At 45.8% G+C, this 27,940-nt stretch overlaps 4 protein-coding genes across 6 annotated transcripts; 1 reads left to right on the forward strand and 3 right to left on the reverse strand.

Annotated features, from left to right (window-relative positions):
- The first annotated feature begins 312 nt into the window (after positions 1–312).
- On the forward strand, positions 313–5,914 carry gpaa1 (glycosylphosphatidylinositol anchor attachment 1). 2 transcript variants are annotated; one of them, XM_028978648.1, is made up of 13 exons: positions 313–354; positions 1,166–1,245; positions 1,346–1,525; positions 1,867–1,978; positions 2,117–2,264; positions 2,357–2,458; positions 2,848–3,044; positions 3,141–3,337; positions 3,817–3,970; positions 4,138–4,209; positions 4,292–4,488; positions 4,559–4,729; positions 5,253–5,913. In XM_028978648.1, the coding sequence occupies exons 2-13, from the start codon at positions 1,172–1,174 to the stop codon at positions 5,494–5,496; spliced, it is 1,848 nt and encodes a 615-aa protein (XP_028834481.1). In that variant the 5' UTR covers positions 313–354; positions 1,166–1,171; the 3' UTR covers positions 5,497–5,913. The 2 variants fall into 2 exon arrangements, with proteins under 2 accessions (XP_028834481.1, XP_028834480.1); XM_028978647.1 differs by having other exon boundaries at positions 315–354; positions 1,144–1,245; positions 5,253–5,914.
- On the reverse strand, positions 5,834–10,601 carry sharpin (SHANK-associated RH domain interacting protein). Of its 2 annotated transcripts, XM_028978649.1 has the most exons (9): positions 10,051–10,596; positions 9,301–9,475; positions 9,092–9,181; positions 8,847–8,988; positions 8,158–8,248; positions 7,791–8,082; positions 7,602–7,684; positions 7,262–7,372; positions 5,834–6,428 (listed from the first exon to the last, which is right to left on the reverse strand). In XM_028978649.1, exons 1-9 carry the CDS (start codon positions 10,288–10,290, stop codon positions 6,357–6,359), a joined length of 1,296 nt encoding a protein of 431 aa, XP_028834482.1. In that variant the 5' UTR covers positions 10,291–10,596; the 3' UTR covers positions 5,834–6,356. The 2 variants fall into 2 exon arrangements, with proteins under 2 accessions (XP_028834482.1, XP_028834483.1); XM_028978650.1 differs by lacking the exon at positions 9,092–9,181 and having other exon boundaries at positions 10,051–10,601.
- A 1,908-nt stretch (positions 10,602–12,509) lies between these two features.
- On the reverse strand, positions 12,510–20,051 carry LOC114787506 (zinc finger and BTB domain-containing protein 17-like). Its single transcript, XM_028975075.1, has 5 exons — positions 19,728–20,051; positions 17,744–17,948; positions 17,100–17,381; positions 15,556–15,753; positions 12,510–14,748 (listed from the first exon to the last, which is right to left on the reverse strand). The coding sequence occupies exons 1-5, from the start codon at positions 20,012–20,014 to the stop codon at positions 13,837–13,839; spliced, it is 1,884 nt and encodes a 627-aa protein (XP_028830908.1). The 5' UTR covers positions 20,015–20,051; the 3' UTR covers positions 12,510–13,836.
- A 1,810-nt stretch (positions 20,052–21,861) lies between these two features.
- On the reverse strand, positions 21,862–26,023 carry LOC114788373 (beta-1,3-galactosyltransferase 1-like). The gene is made up of 2 exons (XM_028976884.1): positions 25,973–26,023; positions 21,862–23,682 (listed from the first exon to the last, which is right to left on the reverse strand). The coding sequence occupies exons 1-2, from the start codon at positions 26,005–26,007 to the stop codon at positions 22,629–22,631; spliced, it is 1,089 nt and encodes a 362-aa protein (XP_028832717.1). The 5' UTR covers positions 26,008–26,023; the 3' UTR covers positions 21,862–22,628.
- Positions 26,024–27,940: the final 1,917 nt, after the last annotated feature.

Genomic DNA, 27,940 nt, shown 5'->3' on the forward strand with positions numbered 1-27,940 from the left:
ATTGGGTTCAGGTCCGGTGACTGTGGAGGTCAGGTCTCCACTTTTAGTTAAGTACATAACTCCACATGTGCTCATTCATAGTTTTGATGCCTTCAGTGAGAATCTACCAATGTAAAATAAAGAAAACACATTGAATGAGAATGTGTGTCCAAACGTTTTTGTCCTGTACTGTATATATTGTGTTCTGTTCAGTCGATGTCGTTCGTGCGTCGTCGCGTCCCGTTTTTGCTCCTCCGCGCCACCAGGGTGCGGCGCCAATTTTTTTTAAGGTAAACAAATGACGGTGCGCCGCATCAAGGTTCCGTGTAGAAACAAGGAACCGAGCGCTGACAGCGCCTGCCGGCTGCTCAGGAGGTACGTGCCGTCGGCCGATTTATTGTCTTATTCTTTCCAAATGCTGATACCTAAGAATACACATTCTGTAGAGGAATACACATTCATCTACATCCTTTTATACGGTCATTTCAACTCATCCCGCCCTGCTGGTGCTCGTTATCATTCATTACGGTTCAACAGTCGAACGCTTTCTTTTCACTGCGTAACACACAACGCGCAATTGGAGAAATGCAAAAAAAAAAAAACACAGATAAAACACATACAATATATATATATATATATATATATATATATATATATATATATATATATATATATATATATATATTTATTTAAATAAATAGTGATCAAAGTGGTATGGCAGTGGTGGCCTAGTGATTAAGGAAACGGCCCGTCCGGTAATCAGAAGGTTGCCGGTTCGAATCCCGATCCGCCGAGGTGCCAACGAGCATAGCACCGTCCCCACACGCTGCTCCCCGGGCGCCTGTCACGGCTGCCAAATGCTCACCAAGGTGTGGTGGTTAAAAGCAGAGGACACATTTCGTTGTGTCACCGTGTGCTGTGCTGCAGTATCTCACAATGACAATCACTTCACTTGACCTTCAAGTGTCTGAGCAGCACGATGGCTACTGCGCTTTCCGGGTTTGTGTACCAATGGATTGGACTGAGATCCCGATGAACACGTTTTGGTGTAAAAGTTGCAACGATGGCGGTTCATTGTCCATCATGGCCACCCTGCATGTATTTTTTAAGGTGATGGCACAGCAGCTCTCGTCTTCACTGAATTACTGTCTTCTCCTGATTTAGAGAGATTGTGTAAATGTTTCAGGACAGGATGGGGCTGTTATCAGACCCAAACCGCAGGAGAGCCCTCACTAACCTGCTGACCCGCCTCAACACTCCAATCTGGTAAATACACACACACACACACACACACACACACACTGCGCCTCTCCTCTGCTCTGCTCACATGAGGATGGGGCTTCACGTGGACGATATGTCTGTGCAGCGTGCTGTGCTACCTGGCCGGCGTGGCCTGGTTCATGGGCCTGGCGTTCGAGCCGTTCACCCTGCGCACGTACATGTCCGAGAACGCCATGGGCTCCACCATGGTGGAGGAGAGGTTTCCCGCCGGCGAACGGGCTCTGGTCACGGCCAGAGAGTTCGGGGCCCACAAACGAAAGAGCGGGTGAGTAAAGAAAAAAAAACAGTGCACTGCAATGTAAGAGTTCATTTTAATCTGCAATGAAAGTCCACTCGTTCGTCACACAAGTAGAATAAAAAATAGAACATAATCACATTAATACAAATGTAAATGAATAGAAGCAAATGCATTCAGTGTGCACAAACGTTACACCTGAAATAAGTCTTGATGCCTGGATGGTGCACAATGATGCAAAATAGGATAAAAAATGGCTTAATAATAGGCAAACGTATTAAAGCAGAAAGTACAGATGTCGGTGTTGAAATGTATGTAGTAAAAGTAGAACCTCGACGTGGCCCGGTGTGACGTAAAACCTTCCTCTGCAGGGCGATGCCAGTGGACTGGTTGGTGAAGACCATGCAGTCACGGGGCCTGGAGGTCTACACTCAGAGCTTCTCCCGCAGGTTGCCCTTCCCTGATGAGAACAAGGAGCGATACGTGAGTTTTTTGTGTGTGTGTGTGTCGAGAGTGGGTCTGTGAAGTTCTCTTAAACAGAGAGAGGAGGGGGGGTAGAATTTTACAAGAAATAATAAAAAAAATAATAATAATCAAACTTGTGCTTGTGCTTTCTCGAAGATGGTGCGCGGCACCAACGTGTATGGCATCCTGCGCGCCCCCCGCGCCCCACGCACGGAAGCGCTGGTGCTCAGCGCCCCCTGCAGTCCAGACAACAGCAACAACCAGGCGGTGGGGCTTCTGCTCGGCCTGGCGCAGTACTTCAGGAGTGAGTCGCCTTACTTTTATTTCCCTGTTTCTTTCCTTTGGAAACCAATAACAACCTTTTTTTATATTATTTATTATTTGCTGTGGTATCAGGTCAGATTTATTGGGCAAAAGACATCATCTTCCTGGTGAATGAACACGACCTTATTGGAATGCAGGCGTGGTTGGAGGCTTATCATCACACCAACATCACCGGTGAGCAGGTGTTTACCCAAAAGGTTCCTTTTCTATTCTATTCTACAGAAAATGAAATCACGCAGCAGGGATTGTACCACATACACAACATGCCAATATCTAAAAAAATGTAATGAAAAATATGCAGCTTTTTAAAATGTATGTAAACACAACTGAACACTCAACGATTAAATAACATGTACGGTTATGTAGTTAACTAACCATCGTAAATAAAGCACTAACATTTTGTTGCCAGCTAGCGTTCGCATTCGATGAGAGAAATACGGTTAACCTGGATTGATAGATTATGCCACGTTGTCATGAGATCAGTTCTTTTAAACCCTGACTGTGGGCTCTTTCCCTCCTCGACCCTTCTGTGAGGGTTTCTCTGGTTTCTCGTCCCTGTTCAGGTATGGATTGGGCACCGCTCCATGGGAGGGGCGGGTCCATTCAGGCTGCTCTCTCTCTGGAACTCAGTAGTGATGTAGTTACCAGTTTAGACCTGGTCCTGGAGGGCCTCAACGGGCAGCTCCCAAATCTGGACTTGGCCAACCTGTTCTACACATTTTGCCAGAAGCAGGATATTCTCTGCACTATCCAGGAGAAGGTAAGGTGGGGTAACGTGTGTGTCACCGTCAAAGACTTTTTATGCTTTAAATGTGTGTGTAAACGGGACACTGTATATAATCACGTGTGTGGACAGCTCCAGCGGAGCGACTGGGACTCCGTGTCGGGGTACTCCCAAGCGGTCCAAACGATGGCACTGATGGTGCTGAAACAGGCGAGTGGGCGGCCCTGGGGAGACCATGGCCTCTTCCTGCGTTACCACATTGAGTCTGCCACCATCCGCGGCATCAACAGTTTCCGCCAGTACAAGACCGACACCACCACCGTTGGCAGGTCAGCATGCCTGGGACCGTTCAGGTCTGAACATCTCACATTTGACACAGACAGTTGGATTTGGGTCAAGCTACAACATGGGTGCCTTTGTCACCAGTCCATTGTAAAATCACATATATCTATCTGGTTCAGACAGTTCCAAAAAGTCATTGTGTGACGAGGGCTGAAATAAAACCCTCATGGTGTGCTCGAGCTTCAGCTTCTCCTATCTGCAGATACTACAGTGAAGGCCACATACAGGTAGAAATGGCACAACAGAACCCAGGATTAGCCTCTGTTCTGGAACGGTGGTCGCCTGGATGAAATGTGTGTATATAGCCTGCTTCCTTTAGGTATGGTGCTTAGGTAACATACTCTGAAACCCATAATGACCAGTGTAACATAAAACCAGCTTTCCATGTCTCAGTCAGGTGAGAGAGATGTGATTACAGGATGTCACCATAATGAGGGAGAACTAACTGTGTTCTGCTGATATATAGGCTGCTGGAGGGAATGTTCCGGAAGCTGAATAACCTTCTGGAGCGGCTCCACCAGTCTTACTTCTTCTACCTGTTGCCTTCACTCTCCCGATTCGTCTCCATTGGATACTACATGCCAGCCTTCGGCTTCCTGGCTGTAATCCTGCTGCTGAGAGTATCCTCACTGTGTGTGTGTGTGTGTGTGTGTGTGTGTGTGTCTGCATCTGCATGTAAGTGTACAAGGCAGACACTCAAGTTTGAAAGGGTCATTTCCACTTGCTCACAGTTTCTGATGGATTTCGGAATGAGTTTTTATGAGGTTAGGCCTTGACCTGATACCAGGCGCTGGATTTGTGGGTGCAGCTGGGTGCCCTACCCTCGGTAACGGAAGATGGGGTGGGAGTGACGGATCAGGTGAGGTTCGCTGGTGGGTTTCTGCGGCATTGTGAATGTTCCCAGTTCTGCTTTTATAAAGAGCCGTGCTCTCCCACTCCAGAGCTCCAGCCCGAGCCTGGTGTCCATCCTGACCCCGGTGGTGATCAGCCACCTGACCGGGGCGGCGCTGTACACTCTGCCTGTCCTGTCCCAGGAGCTGGCGGTGCAGCATTTCCCCGTGTCGGAGACGGAGGCCGTGGTCCTCACGGCCATCGCAATTTATACCGCGGGCCTGGCTCTGCCCCACAACACACACAGGTACTCGTCCATCGCAAGTGAAACTAGCGTCTTACTTGACTGATCAACTCGCTCCCTCTCTCTGTGTCAGGTTCATGTTGGCAGAGGGCACAGAGCAGGGCTGGCGGGTGCTGAAGTTGGTGGCGGTGCTGTACCTGGCCGTGCTGTTGAGCTGCACCGCCCTCATCAACTTCTCCCTGGGCTTCATCCTGGCGCTGACGCTGGTGCCCGTGGCGGCATTCGTTACACCACACGTGCCAAAGTAATTCTCCCCTTCTTCTCCATCAGCTCAACTGGCCTCAGACCGAACTTGCATTTGATCTCATGTGAGGTCGGGATTGAAATGATAATCAATAATTATGAGGAACATTACATTTACGGCATTTATCAGACGGCCTTATCCAGAGCGATTTACAATTTGTAGTGACACGGACAGTCGTCCTCCCCCCATCCGGAGACACTCAGGGTTAAGTTTCTTACTCAGGGACACAATGGTAGTAAGTGGGATTTGAACCTGGGTCTTCTGGTTCATAGACGAGTGTGTTACCCACTAGGCTACTACCACCCTTGATTATGTGTAAAACGCATGCTCATATCTGTGCTAATGAAGGCTTTGAAACAGGTACTGAACCAATAAGCCGGTCTCCAGAATTCACCTCAAAACTCGCTCCTGAATCCCATCGACTCAATCCGCAGTCACGCGGCTGTTGGATTTCATGCTGTTGTCTGATTTTGACGACGTGACGCTTCTTAGCTGCATCTGTAACTATGTTCCTTGTCCTCAGGGTTCTCAGTGCTGTCGTGATGGTTCTTCTGGCTCCTGGCTGCACGCTGCTCTACTGCGTCTTCGCGTTCCAGGAGCTGCAGGAAGCTCCCGTCTCTCTGATCGATGGCTGGATGCTCTTTCTGTCGGTCATCTCCCAGGGGATGCTGGACCACGCCCTGTACGGCTCACTGGTCTACCCTCTGCTGGCCCTGTTCATCTACCCTTGTTGGCTTATTCTCTGGAACATACTCTTCTGGAAGTAGAATTTGTAGACCCTGGATCAGCAGTGTACCTCTGGTGCCATCAAGCTCAGACCTCAAAGCTGCTGAGGATGGGGTCTCTCTCTCTCTCTCTCTCTCTCATGCATGGAGTGGTGAGGGGTTAGAATGTACGAGAGGCTGTTAAGTGGGACTGGGCATGCTCAGGTTTTGTTTTTGATTTTTTTGGAGAACTGACATGGTGACGAGAGAACCCCTCCTGGGGTGACTGGAGCTAAACACGCAGTGTGGTTTTTTTTTTTTTTAAAAACATTTATAAGGCAATGCATTCGGGTGCCCAACATGTTTTCATGTTTCTGTAATTCAGGATTGTCATCAAGGATGAATTGAACTGTTTTTATTGGAATATTATTTTTGTTTCATTTTACACAAGCATGTTTTTTTTTTTTTATTCATAACTGCCGAAAGATATCAACGGATTAAATAAATGTGTTATAAAAATAAAAGGCATTGGAACAAAGACCAATGGGTTTATTTCCACCTCCTTGTCTATAGACCTGCTGGGAATTGGTGAGTAGTTCACAGTTTTAAAAGAAAAAGAACCTTGACCCTGCATTATCCCCCACAACCGTGGCAAAGTACAGTGACGCAAAACTACGACGAAGGGCTTGCAGGTTAATACAGGGAAATGTTCACTTAACATTAAACGCCACAACGGTTTCAGAGGACTGAGCTCAATTCTCACAGAGTAGAATTCACAGAATTCCATGCACAAATTAACAATCAAATTAAAAACAATGATACAGTCATGTTCAGATTTCCTTATCATAACGTTGTGGTACTGCAGTACACAGTGACTGTGTGAGTAGCTGATGTAATGGCACACGGGTGGCTGTGTGTGTGTTTCAGACTCCTTGGTTTAGGCTGCGAGTGCCAACTGCACCCAGGCTCCCTTGCTCCAGTCTTTTACCTTTTTCCTTAAATAGTAAAGCAAAATATTGTTATAAAATATTTATTATTTTAATATAAATATTTATTATAAACATACAATAAGTATATAAATGTTAATGTACAGGGTGGGTCATTTATATGGATACACCTTAACTAAATGGGAACTTTTCAAGATGGGTGGTGACCATAGTGGCCATTTTGAAGTCGGCCATTGGATCCAACTTTTGTTTTTTCAATAGGAAGAGGGTCATGTGACATCAAATTTATTGGTAATTTCACAAGAAATTGGTTTCACAAGTGCTTGGTTTTAATGTAACTTTATTCTTTCATGAGTTATTTACAAGTTTCTGACCACTTATAAAATGTGTTCAATGTCACCAACCATTCCCATTTTATTAAGGTGTATCCATATAAATGGCCCACCCTGTACATACTTATTATTATTATAATTTAGTGTTTCCCACCCGGTAGAGCAGTTGTGAATTTGACTTATTCCACATACCGCTAGGTAGGAACCACAGACAAAGACATGTTGTAGATGACGAGGAGAAGTTACAGCCATATAAGGTAAGGGCAACATTGTTAGCGATCAATCGTCATTTGAAAACAGCTCAATTTAGCTTGAAAAATCCAATACAATTTCTACTGTATGTGGCTACACTGAGCTAGAATGTTAAACAGTATCCATCCTGCCACGGACCCGCTCCCTGCGGCACACGGGAAAATACGAACGTCATACGGAATGTTAAGGAGTGCTACCACCGGGACATTTCCATTCCAACCCACTTGACTCTGATGTTCGGTCAGCTTGGAGTAAAAATACTCCGGTGGGGCCCCAACCGACAAGATGCCACCTCACCTGCAGGACTCGGCTGGGCTGGGGGGGCTCTGGCCGCGCCGCGCTGCAGATCTCGCACCCGGGACGAGTCGGTTTATTGATGAACGTACAGGAGGGGCAGGACCACTCGGACTGCAGGGAGTGAAAGAGAGCGAGAGGCTGAAGGGACAACAGACATGGGCGACTGGTGGACGTGGTTGACTCCAGAGGTGTCTCCCTTTCTCTTTTTAGTGTGCAGAAAGGCTCAGCGTGTGATTGGGTGTCAACCGTAGGGCCTGTCAAAGCCCGTTGAGACATACCGCGTGCGATTTTGGGCTACATGAGAAATAAATGTCCAGTCCGCAGTGTGGTGAAAACCCACCTGTGTTGTCCCACTATGCTGCAACTTGTCAGTGTTGTAGATGTCTGTGGTGCCGTGCTTCTCAGCTCCGCCGCCACTGCCGCCTGCTCAGGCAACCAGACACAGGGGAGAAGATTTAAACCGAGATCTTCTAGAAACGGACGGGCTTCTGTGGGTCGGATGGGTGGGACGCAGGGCGTTAGAGCCGACCTGTGCTGGAGTGGCCGAGTCGGGGGGGCAGGGTGTTGTAGCCCCTCCAGCCATGTGGTGCTGGTCCATTGGCGGGGGCCGCGGCCGCGTGGCCCGAACTCTGGCCGCCGTCTTCGTCCTGCTGGCACGCCTGTCGGCTCAGCCTCGCCTGCTGGGCGCTCAGCAGGTACAAGAAGGCGCTGTCTCCGTCCCGGCACACCCCGTACGACGCCAGCGACCGCGCGTCTGCACACAAGCACTGGCCTATCACCCAGCGCTGCACCCGCGGGTGGAACCCGTACTCCAGACACATCTGGAAGTGGGAGGAGAAGTCAGACACCAACAAGTCCACCCTCACACCTGTCCAAACACAGTGGCCCGTCCTTACCTGCTGTTTGAGCGACGAGACCGTCATACGGGGGAAGACTTTCACGGTGACAAAACAGGACGATGAGGCATCTTCCACCACCACAGCCAAGCTGTGAGTAAAAACGGGTCAACCCACCACCCAACTTACCTACTGATGCTACAGGGTGGGCCATTTATATGGACACACCTTAATAAAATGGGAATGGTTGGTGATATTAACGTCCTGTTTGTGGTACATTAGTATGTGTGTGGGGGGGGGGCAAACTTTTCAAGATGGGTGGTGACCATAGTGGCTTTGTGGCATAGAGGTTTTGTTTTTTCATGTGACGTCAAATTTATTGGTAATTTCACAAGAAAAACAACTTTAACTTTCATGAGTTATTTGCAAGTTTCTGACCACTTATAAAATGTGTTCAATGTCACCAACCATTCCCATTTTATTAAGGTGTATCCATATAAATGGCCCACCCTGTACTTCTATCTATCTACTACTACTGCTATCACAAAATTTATATTTCAAACCACCACAGTCCCGTCACTGTAATTTGTAGTGTAATGGACACTTGATTTCTACTTGAACAAGTGAATTTCCTTTCTATAGACATTCCGAAGTCGTCCAGCAGCAATCCTTTCCTTACAAAGTGTTCCATGGTCTGATACGAAGATATTCTAGTGATGCGGCTGAGGGGGTTGCCAGGTCTGCCTCACCCGATCTCCCAGTCCTCGTAGCTCCTCTCGGAGGGCTGGATGGTGAGGGCCACCTGCTGCTGGGCCAAAGCGGTGGCGTGCCACACCGCGGACTGTGCGTCGCCAGCCTCGATCGCTCGCGCCAGCTCTGCGCAGAGATCCTCTAAAAGAGAGTGATGGAGTCGGATTAGAAAATCTCTCGTGTCTGGGAACAGACCAACTCGTCGCGACGCCTTTACAGGAGAGAAGGGACGTGAAGTGCAAACCTCTGAGTGACAGCGCAGCAGAGCCGTGCTGTTTGACAGGTTTAACACACTGCTGCACGTCAGCGGCGGGACACGAAGACATGCTAGCCACTGAGAACAAGAGAGAAACGGTTGCGTCAGACACGCGGGAAAAAGAGCGCGACGTACAGCATGCGAGGGGCAGAGAAAGGAAGTGCGGGGTGCTGACGTGGAGAAGGACGAACCCTGACCTCTCTGCGCCTCCCTGAGTGACGACATCACCACGGTGGACCACTGCTGCGCCTCCTGCTCGCTGCGGAAGCTGAAGCTGATGCAGTCGTGGGGAGGCGTGGTCACCCGTAACTCGTGGCAGCGCGAGGACTTGACTTCGTACTTCACTGTCCGGAGATCAAACTCTGCCAATATCTGACACCAGAGAGAGAGAGATCGGCATGTGGGTGAGATGACAATGTGACACTCTGCATCCGCCTGCCATGCAGGACCCGTCACACCCCTCGCGTGGACTTTTCACACTCCTGCCCTCCTGGTGAATCCAGATCAGACCAGATTTACAGCATTTACCAGACGCCCTTATCCAGAGCGACTTACAATCAGTAGTTACAGGGACAGTCCCCCACCTGGAGACACTCAAGGTTAAGTGTCTTGCTCAGGGACACAATGGTAGTAAGCGGGATTTGAACCTGGGTCTTCTGGTTCATAGGCGAGTGTGTTACCCACTAGGCCACTACCAGCCTCACACTGCGCTGCTGTATTATTATCGTCATACATCATATCACTACTACAACTACTATTATCATTATATTACATCATGCACTGTACACACTATATATACTAAATATATCCAAACGCTGACATATTATCACACGGCTGCCAGTTGTCTGCCTGGTTTGTCTAGTTTATCTGGGTCCTTTGTCGTCATGTCTTCGCGATGTCGTCTCTCTGTGTATAAAGTTGACTCCCCGACGGTCGCACACACTCACCACGCTGCGCCCGCTGCTGCTGGCGTCCCTGAGCGCCAGTCGGAACTCCCCGGCCCGGCCGGGGTCCATGCTGAGCTGCAGACGCAGCGACTCGTCGCCGGAGCCGGGCAGCCGCAGCGGCCGCAGCCCCGAGTGGCGCGCCGACACCCGCACCGACATCAGCACGGTGCCGCAGGCGGACTGCGGCGGCCCCGGCGCCGGCGGAGGCGCCCGGGCCCAGCCCCCGGAACTCAGCGCCATCGCCGAGGAACGAGCGGAGCCGACTGCTGCGGGGTCACGGCGCCGCCATCGCGTCACCCTCGACGCGACGCGACGCGACGACGACGGCAGCGGCTGAGGAGGAACAACAAGGGACCGGAAATCGGTCCCGCTTTTATTTACTTCCCCGCAGCGACATCCGGTTTTACCGTCGTACCATACATTTCAAACGATTTATTACTTTACTCTGAAGTGTATCCTGACACGCTTCTAAATTCGTTGTTCTTTAATATACGTCCCCTTCTCGTTAGTATAGTGGTCATAACAGACCGGGGTTCGATTCCCCGACGGGGAGAAAGCAAAGCCAATAACTTTATTAGCTAAGACATCATTTGGACCTTATACGCTGCTTTTGAATGCAATTTTGAAATTATTTAACATTTTACACGATGTAATGAAATACTAAAGTGTCACAATATGATTTACGGACCAGGCAAATGATATCAAGTCTTCCAATGGGAGAAAAAGACTTTTATGATTTAAAGGAGAAACCAGACGTCTTTGAAAAAATATGGAAACCATTTATGGAATTCATTAAAAATATAGATCTGTCCTAAGAAATTGAGGAGAAGAGAACTGAGTGTATGAAAAAAAACAGTCTGAATGTGTGTTGACTGATACCAATGGGAGGGATGTGTGTTCATTAACTATATATATATTTCTTAGGCTTTATTTTCTACTGTCTTTATTGTATGTTACATGTTTTTACTATATTATATTAACTTGTAAAAATGAATTTTTTTTTGCAACAAAATATATATATGTGATTTCCGAAATATATTTTGCATTTATTTACAGTGTTCACCTAAACGCCTATCATTTGCACCGGGGCCCTGTTTCAGAAAGCGGGTTCTGTGAAAACTCAGAGAAAGTATACCCAGAGTTAACGAAAACTCGGGATTATGCCGAATTTGCCGGGCCCGTTTGATCATTTCCTGACGCAAACGGGACCTTTCGATTTAATTTTGGTGACGCTGAACACGGGTCCGAGGCTGCCCCCTGTCGGGCAGTCAGGAACATTACAGTCTACTGTACTCATCTCCCCGACCAGAGCATAGACTGGAGAAAAGAGTGGCCACAATAGAGGTCACTTAAAAAAGTAAAATAAAGCTAAATACCTCATATTTCACACTCTGTAAGAACACGTTTTTATAATGTGTACTTTATGCTAACCTTTCTTGCTGTCTTTTCATATTCCCGTACTAACTTCAGGGTTTCTGCCCCATGATGTGTGGAAATATGTCTGTGAAGATTCTCAGTCATCCAGGTGAATTCGTCTGAAAGTTGAGTCATGGCAACTGGACTTTCTTTCTTTAATGTAGAGACGTTTCAATCAGATTGACAAAGTTTTGGGGATGCAGAATGAAACGACTCTACAGTAAAGAAAGAATGTCCAGTTGCCATGACTCAACTATCAGAGTGTATTTTATCTGACACATAATGAAATGTTTAAAGTATCACCACCAAATGTCCTTCCCACCACATTGTTCAATGAAATTTGAAATAAATAGATATTATTTTTTGAAGGACACATTTTTGTAAATATAAACGATCAGAGAACAACGTTTTAGAACCCAGCCGCAAGGGATGCATGTGACCGTGTGTTTCTTGGTGCCGGCTGATCCGCTGAGGCGAGCCGTAAAGGGAGCATCCGAAGGGAGGTGAAGATGGAAGGGGTTTCATGACTAACAATAATTACTTTAAGCTTAAGGGAGGGCTAGGAAATATATATGCCCAATACATTATATCAATATACAATTACACTGACATATATTACTTAACACACACAAAAATACAGAGTCTTGACATTCTGTGCTCACACACCTGTAGATCGCCAGGTTTGCAGCCCTGTTCTTCCTCACTGTAAGAGTTCTGTAACAGTTTGCACCAGGCTTCATTCAGCCTTGAGTAATTTGTTCACAAAGATCTTTTTCCATGAACATCACCAAAAGTCTAAATAAATACCAGCACACAGGCCTCCTGTTCACCTTTTTTTGGTTAAAAGCAGAGGACACATTTCATGGTGTCACCGTGTGCTGTGCTGTAGTGTAGTGTATCACAATGACAATCACTATTATTCAGCATTCATTTTCAGCTTAAGTGATTGAGGCAATAAACAGGCATGCCAGAAAACAGGTCCCATATTCGTGGAAAAGATACCACTGCATTTCAGAACTGTCCAATGCATAACTAAGTACATGTACAGATCAACTCAGAGCTCTGTTTAATAGTAAAATAACATTTCCATATTATTTCCACTGTGAAAAAGAATGGTTGGAATAAAAGGCTTCAGTTTTTCCAAAGAAGCAGAAACATTGGACTCTGGATCACCACATTAAAAGATAATGTGGTCAAGGTACATCAGGATAATGAAGTGGTGCACCCATCATGCATAGTCCCTACGGTACACGCCTGTGGAGGCGTGTGGAGGTGTGTCATGGCCTCGGGTTACTTCAATTGATCAAGTGCTCATCGTGCACATTTTTACTTTCCACATGGCACAGGCATTTAGCAAACTGACAATATGAGGATTCACTGGAATCTAATTTTAAAAGGACGTTTCAGGGCAGAAGAGACATAATTTTTTACACATGGATTGGGTCCTGGACTCTGGAGAAGACTTTTAGCGGGGCAGTGGGGATGTGCGATACCACAGGTTTCCTTTCGGTGAGTGGGGTAGCAGTAGCTATGAACTCACCTATGAACCAGAAGACCCAGGTTCAAATCCCGCTTACTACCATTGTGTCCCTGAGCAAGACACTTAACCCTAAGTTGCTCCAGGGAGACTGTCCCTGTAACTACAGATTGTAAGTCACTCTGGATAAGGGCGTCTCATAAATGCCGTAAATGTAAATGTGTTTGTCTTGGGTACTGAGCTGCTGGGGGGCGGGGTTTGTTGCTCGCTTACGGCACCAAACAGGCTGCGTCCGCCCCCTTTCTGTGACGTCGCTACGTGTGAGGAGCAGTATTTCTACCAGCATGCTTACCTTCAGCTGAAACGTGGTGCAGAAATAGGAGAGTGAAAATATCGATACCATTGTGCTAGTATCAATCCAACAGCGAAATCGATATTTCGGATCGATCCGCACCCCCCTACTAAGTAACTTGTAACCCAAGTGTTGGGGCTCCCCAGGCGCCTTTCATGGATGCACACTGCTCAGTTAGGGTGATGGGTTGAACGCAAAGGACACCTTACTTGCACCTTACACTGTGGTGAAAAATGATTACAACTGCAGAGTGAAATAAATATCGTGGCATTGCACAAGTTTACTAAAACCATGCCACGGCAAGGGCATTATTCTCATAATCAAATGCTACAGTGCATAATCGTTTGGGCACGGCAGCGTGCTTGAAGTAAATGTGCACTTCCCACCAATTGCAGACATGCAGAATCAGCTGTTTGGTTGAGTTTGTGGTCGTCCTGGGAAAGGGACTTGAAGTGTATGCAACAAGGAATATGCCCATATTCCCTACTGCCCATATGTCATCAGCGGTAAGACTGATTTTGAGTCCCTTTTTTTCTGAGACTCAAGGATCCACGGGAATCCAGTGGTAGCGCTGGATGTGGTTCTTCAAGCTGACGTTGTGGTTGAAGCACTTCCCGCAGTGGTGGCACAAAAAGGGACGCTCGCCTGTGTGGACACGCATGTGTGACTTGAGGTGCCCAGGCTGGTTGAAGGAATGCTGGCACACCTCGCACGCGTAGGGCTTCTGTCCAGAGTGAATGAGCTTGTGTCTCTCAAGGCGGTTCAGTATAGCAAACCCCTTGTTGCACACCGTACAGACGTACTTGCGTGGATCCGAGTGGGATCTGGAGTGGTTGTTTCTGCTGTGGATGTCGTGAAACCTCCTTGGGCAGCCGGGACAGCTGTATGGAAGCTCCTCCCCGTCGTGGCTTTTCTCGTGGTCCACTTTTTCTGCCCGGACCTGAAAGGGCCTCCGGCAGTACTTGCACATGTGCGAGTGTTTTCTCTTGTACAGCCCAATTTTGTCCTTGCAGATGTGAGCCATGCCATACTTGAGTTTGTTGACCTTCGTGACAAATTTGCCGCAGTCCGGGCACAGTTCACAAAAGCGCGTGAGGCCGTGCGCTTTCCAAGCGTGTGTCAGAAAGCCGTTCAAGTCGCCAAAGCGAACCGCCGAGCGTTCGACGCCGCGGGCGTCGGCCTCGCCCCCTGCGCCGCAGTACACGCAGCCATACGCCTGGGCGTGCCGCTGCTTAGTGCAGCCGTACGAGGATTTGCTGTCGCAGTCTGTGCACCACACCAGCGACTTGCACGTGCCCTTGGCGGCGCACGCCTTCGGTGTTTTAACGCGAGCGTCTGACTCAAGTTCGTCTGAGCTGTCCTGGTACTTGCATTTTGCAGATTTGCCGTCTTCCTCAGCTTCGCCTTCACCGCCGTCTTCCTCAGCCCCTCGCATTTCTGGCTCTTCTATTTCCTAAGAGAGAGAGAAAAAAAACTTGTGAGAGGCACATACCATTCCAGTTGTGGTTAGTTTCCACACGCTCATCGTAGATATGAACGGTAACAGCGATTTCTTTGAACTGAACCTGTAAACAGCTCCCTTATTATGGGGCCATTGAAAAAAGACTACAGTCTATAGGACAAAAAAAGTTAAATAGTGATTTATATATAGTGATTTATAATAGACACAGCACATGGGAAGGGTGGTGGCCTAGCGGGTAAGGAAACGGACCCGTAATCGGAAGGTTGCCGTTTGGAATCCTGAGCCATCGCGGTACCACTGAGCAAAGTACCGTCCCCCACACACTGCCCCCCAGGTGCCTTTCATGGCGGCCCACTGCTCACCAAGGGTGAAGGGTTAAAAGCAGAGGACACGTTTCGTGTGCTGTGCTGCAGTGTTTCACCTTCACTTCTTGGCTTTTATTATCCCCATTCACTACCGAGAGACACATGCAGATAAATCATCTGTCCTTTTATTCAAGAACTCTGATTGGCAACTATAGGTGGTAGTTGCCTGGTGGGTAACACACATGAACCAGAGTGTCTCAATGGGGTCTGTCCCTGTAACCACTGATTACAGGCATAATAAGGGCGTCTCGGATAATTGCGTCTTATAAATGGCGTAAATGCAAATGCAACCAACATTACTGACATTCGCAATGCAATTCCCATGCGCTGGGTCTTATATACTCAGAGTTTACACCAGGTCTGGCACAGGGCGGTGGATCGTAGTAATGGAAGTAAAACAGCTTTCAAATTAGACACTCCCTGGACTTACTACCTTTTCTTCTGATGGACTTTGAACAGAGGTCTTGGGCAATGCTGGACTGACTCTTCCGTCTTCTTTATGTGTACCAGACAAATCACTTTCACTTGGATGCATTTCATCTTCTTGGTCCTTTGTTCTTAGAACAAAGCCATTACTGTGACCACTGAACGCCGAGTGACTGGGGGACTGGTTCTCCAGCTTCACAACAACCTTGATGTAAAGGGGGAAAAAAGACTTTAATGAAACTGACCACATGTGTCACCTCAACGCCATTTAGCTGCCAACTTTCTCTTTTAATCTTAAGGACTGCATTGTTTTTGAAATATTGCAATGAACGTGCAGTGAACAAAACATATTTTCACACATCTGGACGAGGAAAAATGTGTTCTGCCAATCATTGTCACTGGGTAGTTGATTGTGTTGCTCTTTAGACCCTATAAGCTAAATTAGTTGTCCAAAACAGGGACTTCTGTCACTGGTTATATAGTCAGGGAAAAAAATTATTTGAACCCTGATGATTTTGTAGGTTTACCCACAATTTTTTTTTTAAATTGCAGGATTTATTTTTTCCCACTGACTGTAGTATGAAAGGGCCTATTGACTGGATAATGATAAAAAAAAAGTCCACCTGTCAATGGCTAGGTATGTGTGCCTTTATGGAAAGAGATGGCAGGAGGACGCACAATAAGAAATACATTTAAGATTCAAGATTGGTTAGTACAACAGTATACACAGTTTACTGTGCATTGAAATAATGTTTCACACAGACCCCCATAGCGCAATCATAAAAGAAAAATATATATGTATATGCACACTAAACAAAACTATACTAACTAAAACTAAAGCTTAAATACTGTACAGTATCTCTATAAGAGAAAAGTAAAACTTTTCTGTACAATGAACAGGACAAACCGGACATAACGGGACAATGTCATGTAGGATGCTTGTAAGTGGATATGTCGGATATTTCCAACAGGGCACACAAGACAAGACAAACATGTGCAAAAATCAGGTGCATAATGCTGGAAGTGTATTTTTGTTGAGTTTAACAGTGTTCCGGTGATGGCAGTGCATTGAGACAAACTGACAGACAGGTGACAAAACTGGAGACAAACTGGTGGAGGACAAAGTCCTCCTAACGTCGCATGGAGAGACCAGATACCACAGGATACAGTCTGAAGTTCTCTGGAGTCCATGACTCGATGGATCAGAGCTGGATTTAGAGTAGAGTTTCTACTCATTATTAGCCGGGTGGTTTTAATGTTGTGGCTGATCAGCGTAATTAGTTTGGTCTAAAGGCGTAGGCTACACATTATCTTGGAGAACGTAGCCACAGTAAAAAAAAAAAAACTTTGCGTCTGTTAGCACAGTAGATGAAACTGTGCGATAAAATAATTGAACAGTAGTTAATAAATGACGGGTTAGAATTTAAATGATAATGTTAGTAAAGGGACAAAAAATACAACGCATGCTGCACAGAGCCCCTTTTTGCATATCAATGCAAAAGTGACATGACAACATGCGTTGTGGTACAGTTGTGGTGTTTGTCTACATACCTCCTCACTGCGCACTTCCTCCTCGGCAGAGTTTGTAAGAGATTGTTCAACCGCATCTCCACACTGCAGCTCCCTCCACCGCTGCTCCTCAACCTCCCGTTCTTCTTTTGGCAGAACTGTTTTATCCTCTCCCTCACTGTACAACTCTTGCTCGTTTTCAACACATGGGTCAGCCTCATCTTCATCACATAATTCGTCCTCATCTTCGTCGCATAGTTCTCCTTCATCGCTTAAATCGGTGCTGGAGTCACCAAAGGAAAGTGTGACCTCCTCTTCAGCAACCTGAAAACAATTTATTATTAGTAGTAGTATTTTTAAGGGTAAACCCAACAGGGTAGTGGCACAGCAGTTTTTGAAGTTGACACACATGCTCACTTATACGTTTTGCAGTCTATTAAACTAGCTCTGGGGCAGCGGGCCCGTAATCAGAAGGTTGCCGGTTCAAATCCCCATTCCGCGGGCGCCTGTCATGGCTGCCTACTGCTCACCAAGGGTGATGGTTAAAAGCAGAGGACACATTTCGTTGTGCCACCGTGTGCTGTGCTGAAGTGTATCACAATGACAATCACATCACTTTCACTAAAAAAAACACACACACACAAAGTATGAAACACGTCCAAAATCAAAAGTGGCGGCCAGCATACCACTTTTTTTATTCGCTTCTCGGCTTCCACCTTGTGGCTCCTCCACTGTCTGTGGTAGCTGCAGTCATTGCACTGCTGGGTCACAGTCAAAAGCCTCCCTCTGTACAGGACAACGATGCTGGACTGGGCGCCGCACTTCAGACACCACTCAAAGAGCTGCAGAAGACATTTCTCACTCACAATCACTTCGTTTCTCCGGAGCTGGCTAGAACAGAACAGAAACGGATAGAAAATAATGCTGCAAAATAGTAAAGCCTACCAAGGCTGACACACATTTCTGCACAGCAACCTCACACAGTAAAAGTAGACTTGCAGGCTTAACAAACCTTATTACATTGTTTTGAGATGCAGACACATTTCAATGAAGAAATTCACGGTAACAGACATCATTAAAAAACAGCAAAGAAAAAAAAGTCAATTAATAAACAAAATCATACGAAATGATAATCTCTAGCAATTGAAATTCGAAAAAAAGCAAATCTCTGCCTCTGTACTATGCATACATAATGCATGCAGAATGACATATTGCCTGGCCAGAGGGGGAAAAAAAATGACATATTGCCCACTCTGCAGTACGAGGTGGATACTACTGCCCAACATTTACTCTACTTGCACAGATTCCAACTTTCTTCTACATGAAAACATTTTATACTTCTTGCAAAGCCCGTACCACCACTACATTCAAAAATGCAGTAAGAGAGCAGCGGTGCACTATAAACACTGTCCGTGCCCAATCCGTAATACGGACCATACGATGGTTAGGCCTGAACCGAAAGGAACCAATCGGGTAAGTGGTACGGATTGGATACTGGCACTGCCTGCAAGGCAGACACGTCCACAGTCACAGTCAGAATTGAAATCTAGACTGCCATGTGTGGTCGAGTGCTGGCCAGTGCTGGTCATCGAAATCGGCTTGAAATTGATAATTAATCGCGACCATAGTTTATGACCATGATCTATGATCATGCCACTAGATCTCTTCAGACTTGGTGCCCTTCCAGCACGCCACGAAGTGACATGACAACATGCGTTGTGGTACATGTGTGTATTAAACTGTTCCTGCACACAGATTCGTTAGAGCGACGAATCTCGGACTCTTTTAAGGATCCGGCTCCCTCTGAGTCACTCAGTAAACTCAGTAAAGTGACTCACGGTGCGTGAGTCACTTGAGTCAGTACTGCCAAATCGACAGCAGTGAGTCAATACAGTTGACTCACAGCTAGTGATGAGAACGAATCAAATTAAACCTGCTCGTTTGAGCGATTCAGATTCAGATGGGGCAAAGAGACTGTAAGTTATGCAGCTATTATGGTGGTAACTGATGTTTTAATGACTTTAATTTGTATTTATGCGACGGTGTTTACAATTTAGACATGGTGTAGTTAGGTCTCAAGTGATTCAGTTCAATGGAGACCTCAGATTCGTGACGTTTGGAGTCATGAATCACACAGCACTAGTGCAACATTAAGACGCTCTACAGCTGTGACTCCAAAACCTTCTGGTTATTAATGAGCACATTTTTTTCAGAATGCTGACAACTACCTCGCGATTTTTCCTCAAGCGAAAGACTGGGCCCATTTCACTCATATAGGAGGGTAACAATTCATTAGATTAACAACACCAAGTAAATAAACACACGAGAGGGTTAACAAAAGTTAACCATGAAAATTAACATGGTTTACCAGCGTGGAATCGTACGGGCTCATCTGCGCGGCAGCGGCGCCAATAAAGCGGTTTGCCGATGAAAGCGAGCCGGGCTAACACGGACGGGGATGCTACCTAGCATAGCATGTGGACCCGCGCGTCCACCGTGGCATTCGGGGGTCGGGGGGGACAACGTGACAGTGCCACAAAACGACGACATTTCGACGCCGGGCTGCGCGCCATCGTTCTGTCGCCGCAGAACAACTCGGGATTAGCATTGCAAACGTGAGCCAACGTGACGTTCCGGCCGCGGCGCCCCGGGATCGGTCGGCTGGGCCACCTGTCAAGCAGGAACGCGGCGACCTCCTCGTCCCTTTTCATGCCCTTCGACTCCCGGACGTCCCTCCAGCGCTGCAGAGCCTCGCCGATGTCGACGCGGCACTTCGGCCGCGCCCGATCGGACCGCTTCTTCCGCGGGTCTCGCTCCGCGGCCATCGGTCCTTCTCGAGGAGGAGGCGCGTCGCCCTGCGCCCGGCTCGGGGTCCCGTGCGCAGTGGCCAGGCCACCGACGCGAGGGGACGGAAACGGGAGCGACGTGTCCGCCAGCACACCCGACCGGTCAAACATTTTAATTGATTCCTAAATGGTAAAGAAGAAGAAGAAGAACAACGTTTATTTCTTATAAGTGAAAGTGATTGTCATTGTGAGACACTGCAGCACAGCACAAAGTGACTCAACGAAATGTGTCCTCTGCTTTCAGTGCTTGCAGTGTGTGGTGACGTCGCTTTGCTCAGTGGCACCTTGGCAGATCGGGATTCGAACTGGCAACCTTCTGATTGCGGGGCTGCTTCCTTAACCACTAGGCCACCACTGCCCAATATATAGCCCATAATCACATACAGTATGCCTTTGACAGGCCCTACAGTTCTCTCTAGGATAGAGTGAAAAGAAAGGAAACCCTACTAGAGTGATCCTGCATTTGGTGTCAGTGCAGAGTTGGTGATGATTCGTCCAAGAAAAAAAAGTCCAGAGTGTAGTATAGAGCATCTGTCCATGTTTGGAGGTGCTGGACAGTGCAGAGTAGGATTTAGTCCAGTGTCATGGTGTACATTGCGTGTGCATTATGATGCTACTGGTCCAGATCACAAGGATCTTGTAAATGTCCCACTTGTGGGACTAATAAAGGATAATCTTATGTGTCTTATTCATAGTTTTTCTTGGTACGGTCCATCGCTTACCTTTTTCAGGTACAACGGATGTCACCAAATGATTAGAACAGAAAGGTACTTAGAGCACCACCAGAGCAGCACTGGATCCTCACAGCCGTGACGTCCCTTCATGATGGCATATGAGACATTTTGCCTGTTTGTTAATCTGCAACATTTAAGTGTGACATCATGCAAAAGAAATCAGGAATAAACTTAATTCACAGCACTGTACATCCCTAACGTGGTGGAATATCTTCACGGCCAATGTCTGAACAATCGGACCATAATAATTAGTTCCAGAGCCAATGTGTGTTCCTAAAACACCTCACTATTAAAAGAGGTTTTAGTTTTTATTTAAAAAGAAAATGAATAGACAAGGGAATGCTTTCTGTTTAGTTGCTAATGAATCATTTAAATTCCATCATGCTGTGCATTTGGATGGTATAATAAACATATGCACGATAGATCTGTGATCACATTTAAAACACTACTTGAGACAGTCATGTAGAAATCATTTATCGGGTGAATTGGACGTGACGTTTGGACACTCACAGAAAAAAAGCCTATGGAGAACAGTTCAGCCATAATTTATTCTAAATAGGTTCATTCATGGCTGTTTTGACAATAACTAGATTTGTCTTCTGCAATGTAATTCATCAAGTCACTCCTTTCCAAGCTGTTCCTAAACACTGTGCCAATTCTGCTATGAGATAAATCCATTGTCGTTACATTCAAACGTGTGATGCTTTAGGCTCTCCATGCTTATCACAACCCGTTCAGCAAGTTGTGGTCATGGTTAGCGCCACATAGTCACCAGTACGGGCCAGTTTAGACATGTTCTCTCTGAGTTCTTACTCAGCCTCTGGATCAGGATGGTAGTCGCCTAGTGGGTAACACACTCGCCTATGAATCAGAAGACCCAGGTTCAAATCCGCCCTACTACCATTGTGTCCCTGAGCAAGACACTGAACCCTGAGTTACAGGACTGTCCCTGTAACTACTGATTGTAAGTCGCTCTGGATAAGGGCGTCTGATAAATGCTGTAAATGTAAATATAAATGGATCTACACCCAGATGACATCAATAGCAACCATTGTCATGGAAACAGACAGACATCTGGGCTTGACAAATTAAATATTTAAAACTTTTCATTTAAGGTTGCATCTGAAAGTAAACCCACAAATATCCAACTGCTACTTTGCACAATAGCGATGGTCTGAAGTATAAAGCATGAAGTCTGATACAAAGCATGAAATTAGAAATGGATGGTGATGCAAATGCAGGGTTTATTTCATGTTCCTATTCCAATGACAGCATCTGTGAAACCACATTTCATCACATAATAATTGATCAAGCTTCAACTGAAAATAGTTTATTTTATTTCATTATTTTTTTTTACAAAGTGGCACACAACCCATGGGAAAAAACGGTCATGCGCTGAACTGAATTTTGAGTCAATCATTGTGTGTTACTTGTGAAGCTGGTGGAAGATATGTTGAAATGTTCTAGTGCAGAGTGTGTGCAAGTATTTTCCCAATTTTTCCAAATGCTAATGCATTGGCCACTCTGTCAAGTTTATTGCGGTGTACACACACACACACACACACACAGTATTGTGCAAAAGTAAACTGTAGTGAAAACAAAACCACGGTTTATCTAAGCAGAAAGCAATTTTGTTAACGTAACACCCAGTTCTTCTAGCACATCTCTACATCGACACCTACATCGATTATAATTCACTTTCAGAGTTTTGTCATTATTATTTCTGTGTTTTACATCTGGAACAATTTCAGAGTTAACTGTTGGAAAGACAAAAAAAAACTTCAATAGTTTCACTACTGCCTAAAACTTTTGCACAGGACTGGGTGTGATCCAGTTATTTTTCTGAATTCAACTGAATTAATCGATGATCCTGTTAATAAGTTAATGTTTACAAATGGACCCAATAATGTGCCTGTATTCATATTTATTATAAAATGGAATAAAAGAATTGGATGCCTCACATCGCTCAAACACAACGCACCTATAAGTTCTTATTCACAGAAGCCTTGCTCCTTCAAGTCCTTCCAAAATCCCACCTGATCAGAGATGCTGGCTGTGGTGGTCGCAATTAGCCGGGAGTAGCGGCAGCGCTCATAAGGGATGGGGAAGGCACTGAACTGGGACGGGTCAGACGTGTCTGTAAATGGGATCCCAAGATGTCTCATGCAAAGGCCCATATATACGTCCTCTATATACAAGGCCTTTACATGCTTGGCCCCTTCAATGAGCTTCCCAGGAAGGTCCAACGAAATGATGTAGCCCAGTCCCAGGGCGTAGGGCGGGTAGACTGGTTCGGGGAAAACCTCCGGAGGAAGATACCATTTGGCACTGGGATCTCGTATTACCTGAGCATCTTTTGCCACAAGTCCAGTCATATAGTTCTCCATTGGCGCGTGAAGAAGCAACTGGATCAGGTTTGGCACATTCAGAAACATGTCCGAGTCTATCTTCATGGCGTAGCTGGCATTAACACAGTGCCTGTTCAGCCACTCCAGCATGACCATGCTTTTGATCGTTAGATTGACGTAAGCATCCAGGAAGTCGCTCTGAAGTATGTCACGGTACTCCTTACTCTCCTGAAGAAGACCTTCCTGGATCTTCTCGCTTCCGTCTACACTGGGCAGACCCAGGAAAAAGAAGAGACTCACTACTTTGTCAGTCACCACCTTCTCACTTCCCCAAGTCCTGCGCACAGCACTTCGATGCTCCTGGTCTTGTGGCGCCACCGGCACCATGAGCACAACGAAAGGCTTCTCCTCACCACACCTTCGTGGCTCGTTCTGGACGAAACTGTAAGTGTGTGGGTACGCCACGGTGTAGCGGTCCACTGGCCCCAGTTTGACTATGGGGCTCGCATGCGTTTCGTTGTTAAAAAGCCCAGGGCCGTGGAACCACAAAGGGCTTTTTTTGAAGTTGCCGTAGAGCAGCAGCAGGGAAAGACTCAGAGAAACAAATATGAAGGTTCGAACCTGAAACAACCTACATCTGGCCGGCCTCTCCAGTGTGTCTTGTACATTAACTTTTGCGTGAGTACTTGGGACCCTGCTGGGGAAAAAAAAAAAAAAAAAAGACAATTTCGTTAGATAAATCCACTAATGTCCAGATATAAATTATAGTGCACATTTTGTCTATTGTTTACCATGTCCTCCCATTGCATTATAAAGACGTACACTTAGGTCTCTGACTGCATTTCATCACCAGTTCTTATTTCAGACCCCCCTTTCAATGTAATGGTTTATGGTTTCTTCTGAAGGACAAAGCTGGTTTAACAGCTTTATCAGCCTTTTAACAGACGCGCACAAGACGCTTTTTATGCCGAGCTGTTATTTGACCGTGAACACTTGCTGGGCGTGTTCATCGTGTCTTGGCAAGTTATGGTAAAAAAGAAAAAGGGGGGGGGGGACTCTCTGTTTTCGTATTTGTAAGCAATGTTCTGTGGGTACAGTTCACAAAGACCATGAAGTCACTTACTTTTAATTATCAATTAGATTCATTTTAATGTGAACAAATAAGAGATTTTCAGTACCGTATTTAATACTGACGCGATGAAGTAAAACAGAGGGGTCTATGAGAAAGATATTTAGAATCTTTTTAGCGGTCACCAATGCTCTTATTGAGCTGACATGTTTTTTTTCCAACCAGTGTGTTTAGTTCCACAAGCACTAGTGCCATCTGCTCACGTTCCTGTTAATGCCGTGGTTGACATAGTACTGTGCAAATGTTTTTAGGCATTGGTGAAACTAACTATTTAACTAACTAACTAACTAACTAACTGTTTTTCATCTTTTTAAAAAAAATAAACCAAAAGTCTACAGAAGAACAGATTCTCTTTCTCTACACACATCATGTCACTGTTTCATGAAAATATGGAAATTCTGCTAGAAATAGTCCAGGTAAATCAACTTTTGATTGAAAATGTTGCCTGCATCTTAGACACGGGTTTGTTCTAACTTTTACACCCGTACTGCAACTAATAGGAAGTGGGCACAGTACAGTCAACGCTGTGGTACCCGTTGCAACAGAGCTGCATTGTTGCACGAACGTTGGAGCCCTCAATGCACTGCCATCTCCGAAAGTCTAAACTCAAGACACTTCCAGCCTCCCCCGACACTCACAATACACTCTAAATCTGCTCATTTTGCACACGCTTGTCTTATCTTGTGTGTCTTGGTTGAAATATCCCATATACTTGAAGCAGTCCACAGCACAAAAGCCACTTTGAAGCATATGTTTACATTTACATTTACGGCGTTTATCAGACGCCCTTATCCAGAGCGACTTACAATCAGTATTTACAGGGACAGTCCCCCCTGGAGCAACTCAGGGACACAATGGTCGTAAGTGGGATTTGAACCTGGGTCTTCTGGTTCACGGGCGAGTGTGTTACACACTAGGCTACTAGCACCGTTGTAACCAGTATGTTGCTTTTATGTTGCAGTTCTTGTTTCGTGTACAGAATGTTTCAGTTCGTATAGTCTTGTATAGGTATTTAAGTTTTAGTTTAATTTCAGTGCATTTTTTTCAATATACATTACTTTTGCGATTGCACAACTACATCCAGCTATGATGTGTGAAACAGCATTTCAAGACACCATATCTGGTGTATACTGTTGTACTGACAATAAACCTCTCTTAAATCTTGAAATAAGTCCTTAATGAAATATTAAAATGAACACATCCCACTATGCAGAGGTTTGGAGGCCCATACTGTTTCTGATTTTGGCAGATATAAGCAATAAACAATGCTGTTAATGTTGTTAACTGTCTTTGTCTTGGGAGCAATGCTACACAACTCCACCTTAAACTTTTACTGGACGTTCTGGCCTTGAAAAAAACTAATGGAATATCGACCGAAAAGTTAAAAGACTTGCACGTCGTATAGATTATCGGAGGGGTTCATCTTGATTTGTGAGAACAGGGTGCCACGCTGCCACCAGCCCGTCATGTTCAGACCTGCGCCTCATGAATGTCTGAAGAATGTCTTTCCCTACACACATCATGTCACTGTTTCACGAAAATAAGGACATTCTGCAATAAATAGCGCAGGAAAATCAACTTTTGATCGATGTTAAAGAAACTGCCCGCATCTTAAGACAAACGGGTTTGTTCTCTCTTTTGCACCCGTACTGCACCTAGTAGGACGCCTGTTCGGCGTCTCCGGAGACCTCCGGGCCCGTCCCGCGACACGTTTAATTCAGGCGGCGAACACGGCAACGACACCGAACCGCCACAAAGTACGTTTCACGTCTGAAAACGCGGCTCTCCGCGAATCCCTCACACACGCGTACGGCAACTTAATCTGACTTCAAAAAAAAAAGGGGGGAGAGAGACCGACCTCCTGTCCCGCGTCTGCCCGCCGTCCTGCGTCATGCTGCTCTAACTCACCTGAGAGGAGCGCGGCTGTCCAGGCCGGCCCGGCCCCGCCCACGGCCCCGCCCACCTACGTCACCAGCCCACCTTACGTACGGAAAATGAGCAGAGGCTTATCGTTATTCGTTCAATAGAACCGACCCCCCCCCATATTAGTGCAGCCACAATGCAAAGTACGTTTTCCGGCAGGCAAAGCAGAAGCTGGCATGTTCAAGCCGTGGCCGAGAATGACACTAGCTGCCACTTAATGGGGATTATTTATTAAAATTAAGCCAGGCGGAGCGGACAGTAAATTGGTTTGTAATAGTAAACCACCAATGCATAGCCATTGCTGTTACAAACGTACACGCTGGTTCAAAAATGGGCATTTTTTACATTTTTAATACATTTGCCAAAACCTCAAGTAAATTATTTTTACTTCATTCAAATGAATTTAATCCATCTTGGAAAAAGGTTCAATAAGTGGAAAAAGTGATGCGCTTTCCCGATGCACTGCAAATAACTAGATGGCCAGGAGTGTTTGTAATTGTAATTTTCCACAAAGCTGCTTGGACTGAATAGCTATATTTATTGTGCATTTAACTTCATACCAGAAGGTAGATCATAATCATAGGTGAAAATCCCCCCCAAACCCCATAAAACACACACATAACCCCCCCCATGAGTTTTTATTGCATTAAAACTGGTTATTGATCTTAAGCAGCTTGATGTGTTTATATAAACGCTGAGTTAAGAGAGAAAGATATTTAATATTATATGAGACATTTAAGAAAGCAGCACATGAGCAATTTCATAATTATAATGCATGGCCTAGTCGTGGAGGGGCGTCAGACAGTGGCGGATGTGAAACCGTCACAAGAGCTGCTGAGAAATGCAGAAAAAAATTTACCGCAAAACCTACGTCTGGGTCTGTGCAGTGTGTCTAGTCTCCTCCAGCGCATGAGCAGAAATTAATTTCAGGAAGGCATTTCAGTATATCTGGAAGGCATTTCATTATATCAGGAAGGCATTTTAGTATAACCGGAAGGAATTTCAGTATATCCGGAAAGCATTTCAGTGTAACTCGGAAGGCGTTTCAGTATAAACGGAAGGCAATTCAGTATATCAGGAAGGCATTTCAGTGTAAACGGAAGGCATTTCAGTTTATCAGGAAGGCATTTCATTATATCCGGAAGGCAATTCAGTATATCCGGAAAGCATTTCGGTGTAACTCGGAAGGCGTTTCAGTATAAACGAAGGCATTTCAGTATATCAGGAAAGCATTTCAGTGTAACTGGAAGGCGTTTCAGTAAATCCGGAAGGCATTTCAGTATAACCTCAGAGCATTTCAGTATATTCAGAAGGCATTTCAGTATCACAGGAAGGCATTTCAGTATATCTGGAAGGTGGTTTTATGGAGACAGAAAGGCTTCCGTCAGGACAGGAGAGTGGTGTCGCTACCCGGTTTGAAACGGGTCACCACACAAGAATCCATAGAACCGCCTTCCGGATATACTGAAAATATTTTCACTCACACAAACATGTAAAAAGCTTAACTAATGCTATATGGGCGTTTAACACACTGTTTAAGTTTAATGCTGAAGCCTTTTCTTTGTTACATAAGAGTCCATTTCACCTGTATCTATGTGAGCGTTTCATACATGTGTGTACGAGTTTTCAGTAGTTTAAATGCATGCTTGTCAGTTTCATTTACGTTATATTTTTACATTTACAGCATTTATCAGACGGCCTTATTCAGAGTGACTTACAATCAGTAGTTACAGGGACAGTCCCCCCGTGGAGCAGTTTTAGGGTTAAGTGTCTTGCTCAGGGACACAATGATAGTAAGAGGGATTTGAACCTGGGTCTTCTGGTTCGTAGGCGAGTGTGTTATCCACTAGGCTACTAACCCTGTTTCATATGTAAATGTGTGTGTGTTTCACATGTGTTTGTG

Source organism: Denticeps clupeoides, chromosome 4 (assembly GCF_900700375.1).
Source record: "Denticeps clupeoides chromosome 4, fDenClu1.1, whole genome shotgun sequence".
Taxonomy (NCBI): Eukaryota; Metazoa; Chordata; class Actinopteri; order Clupeiformes; family Denticipitidae; genus Denticeps; species Denticeps clupeoides.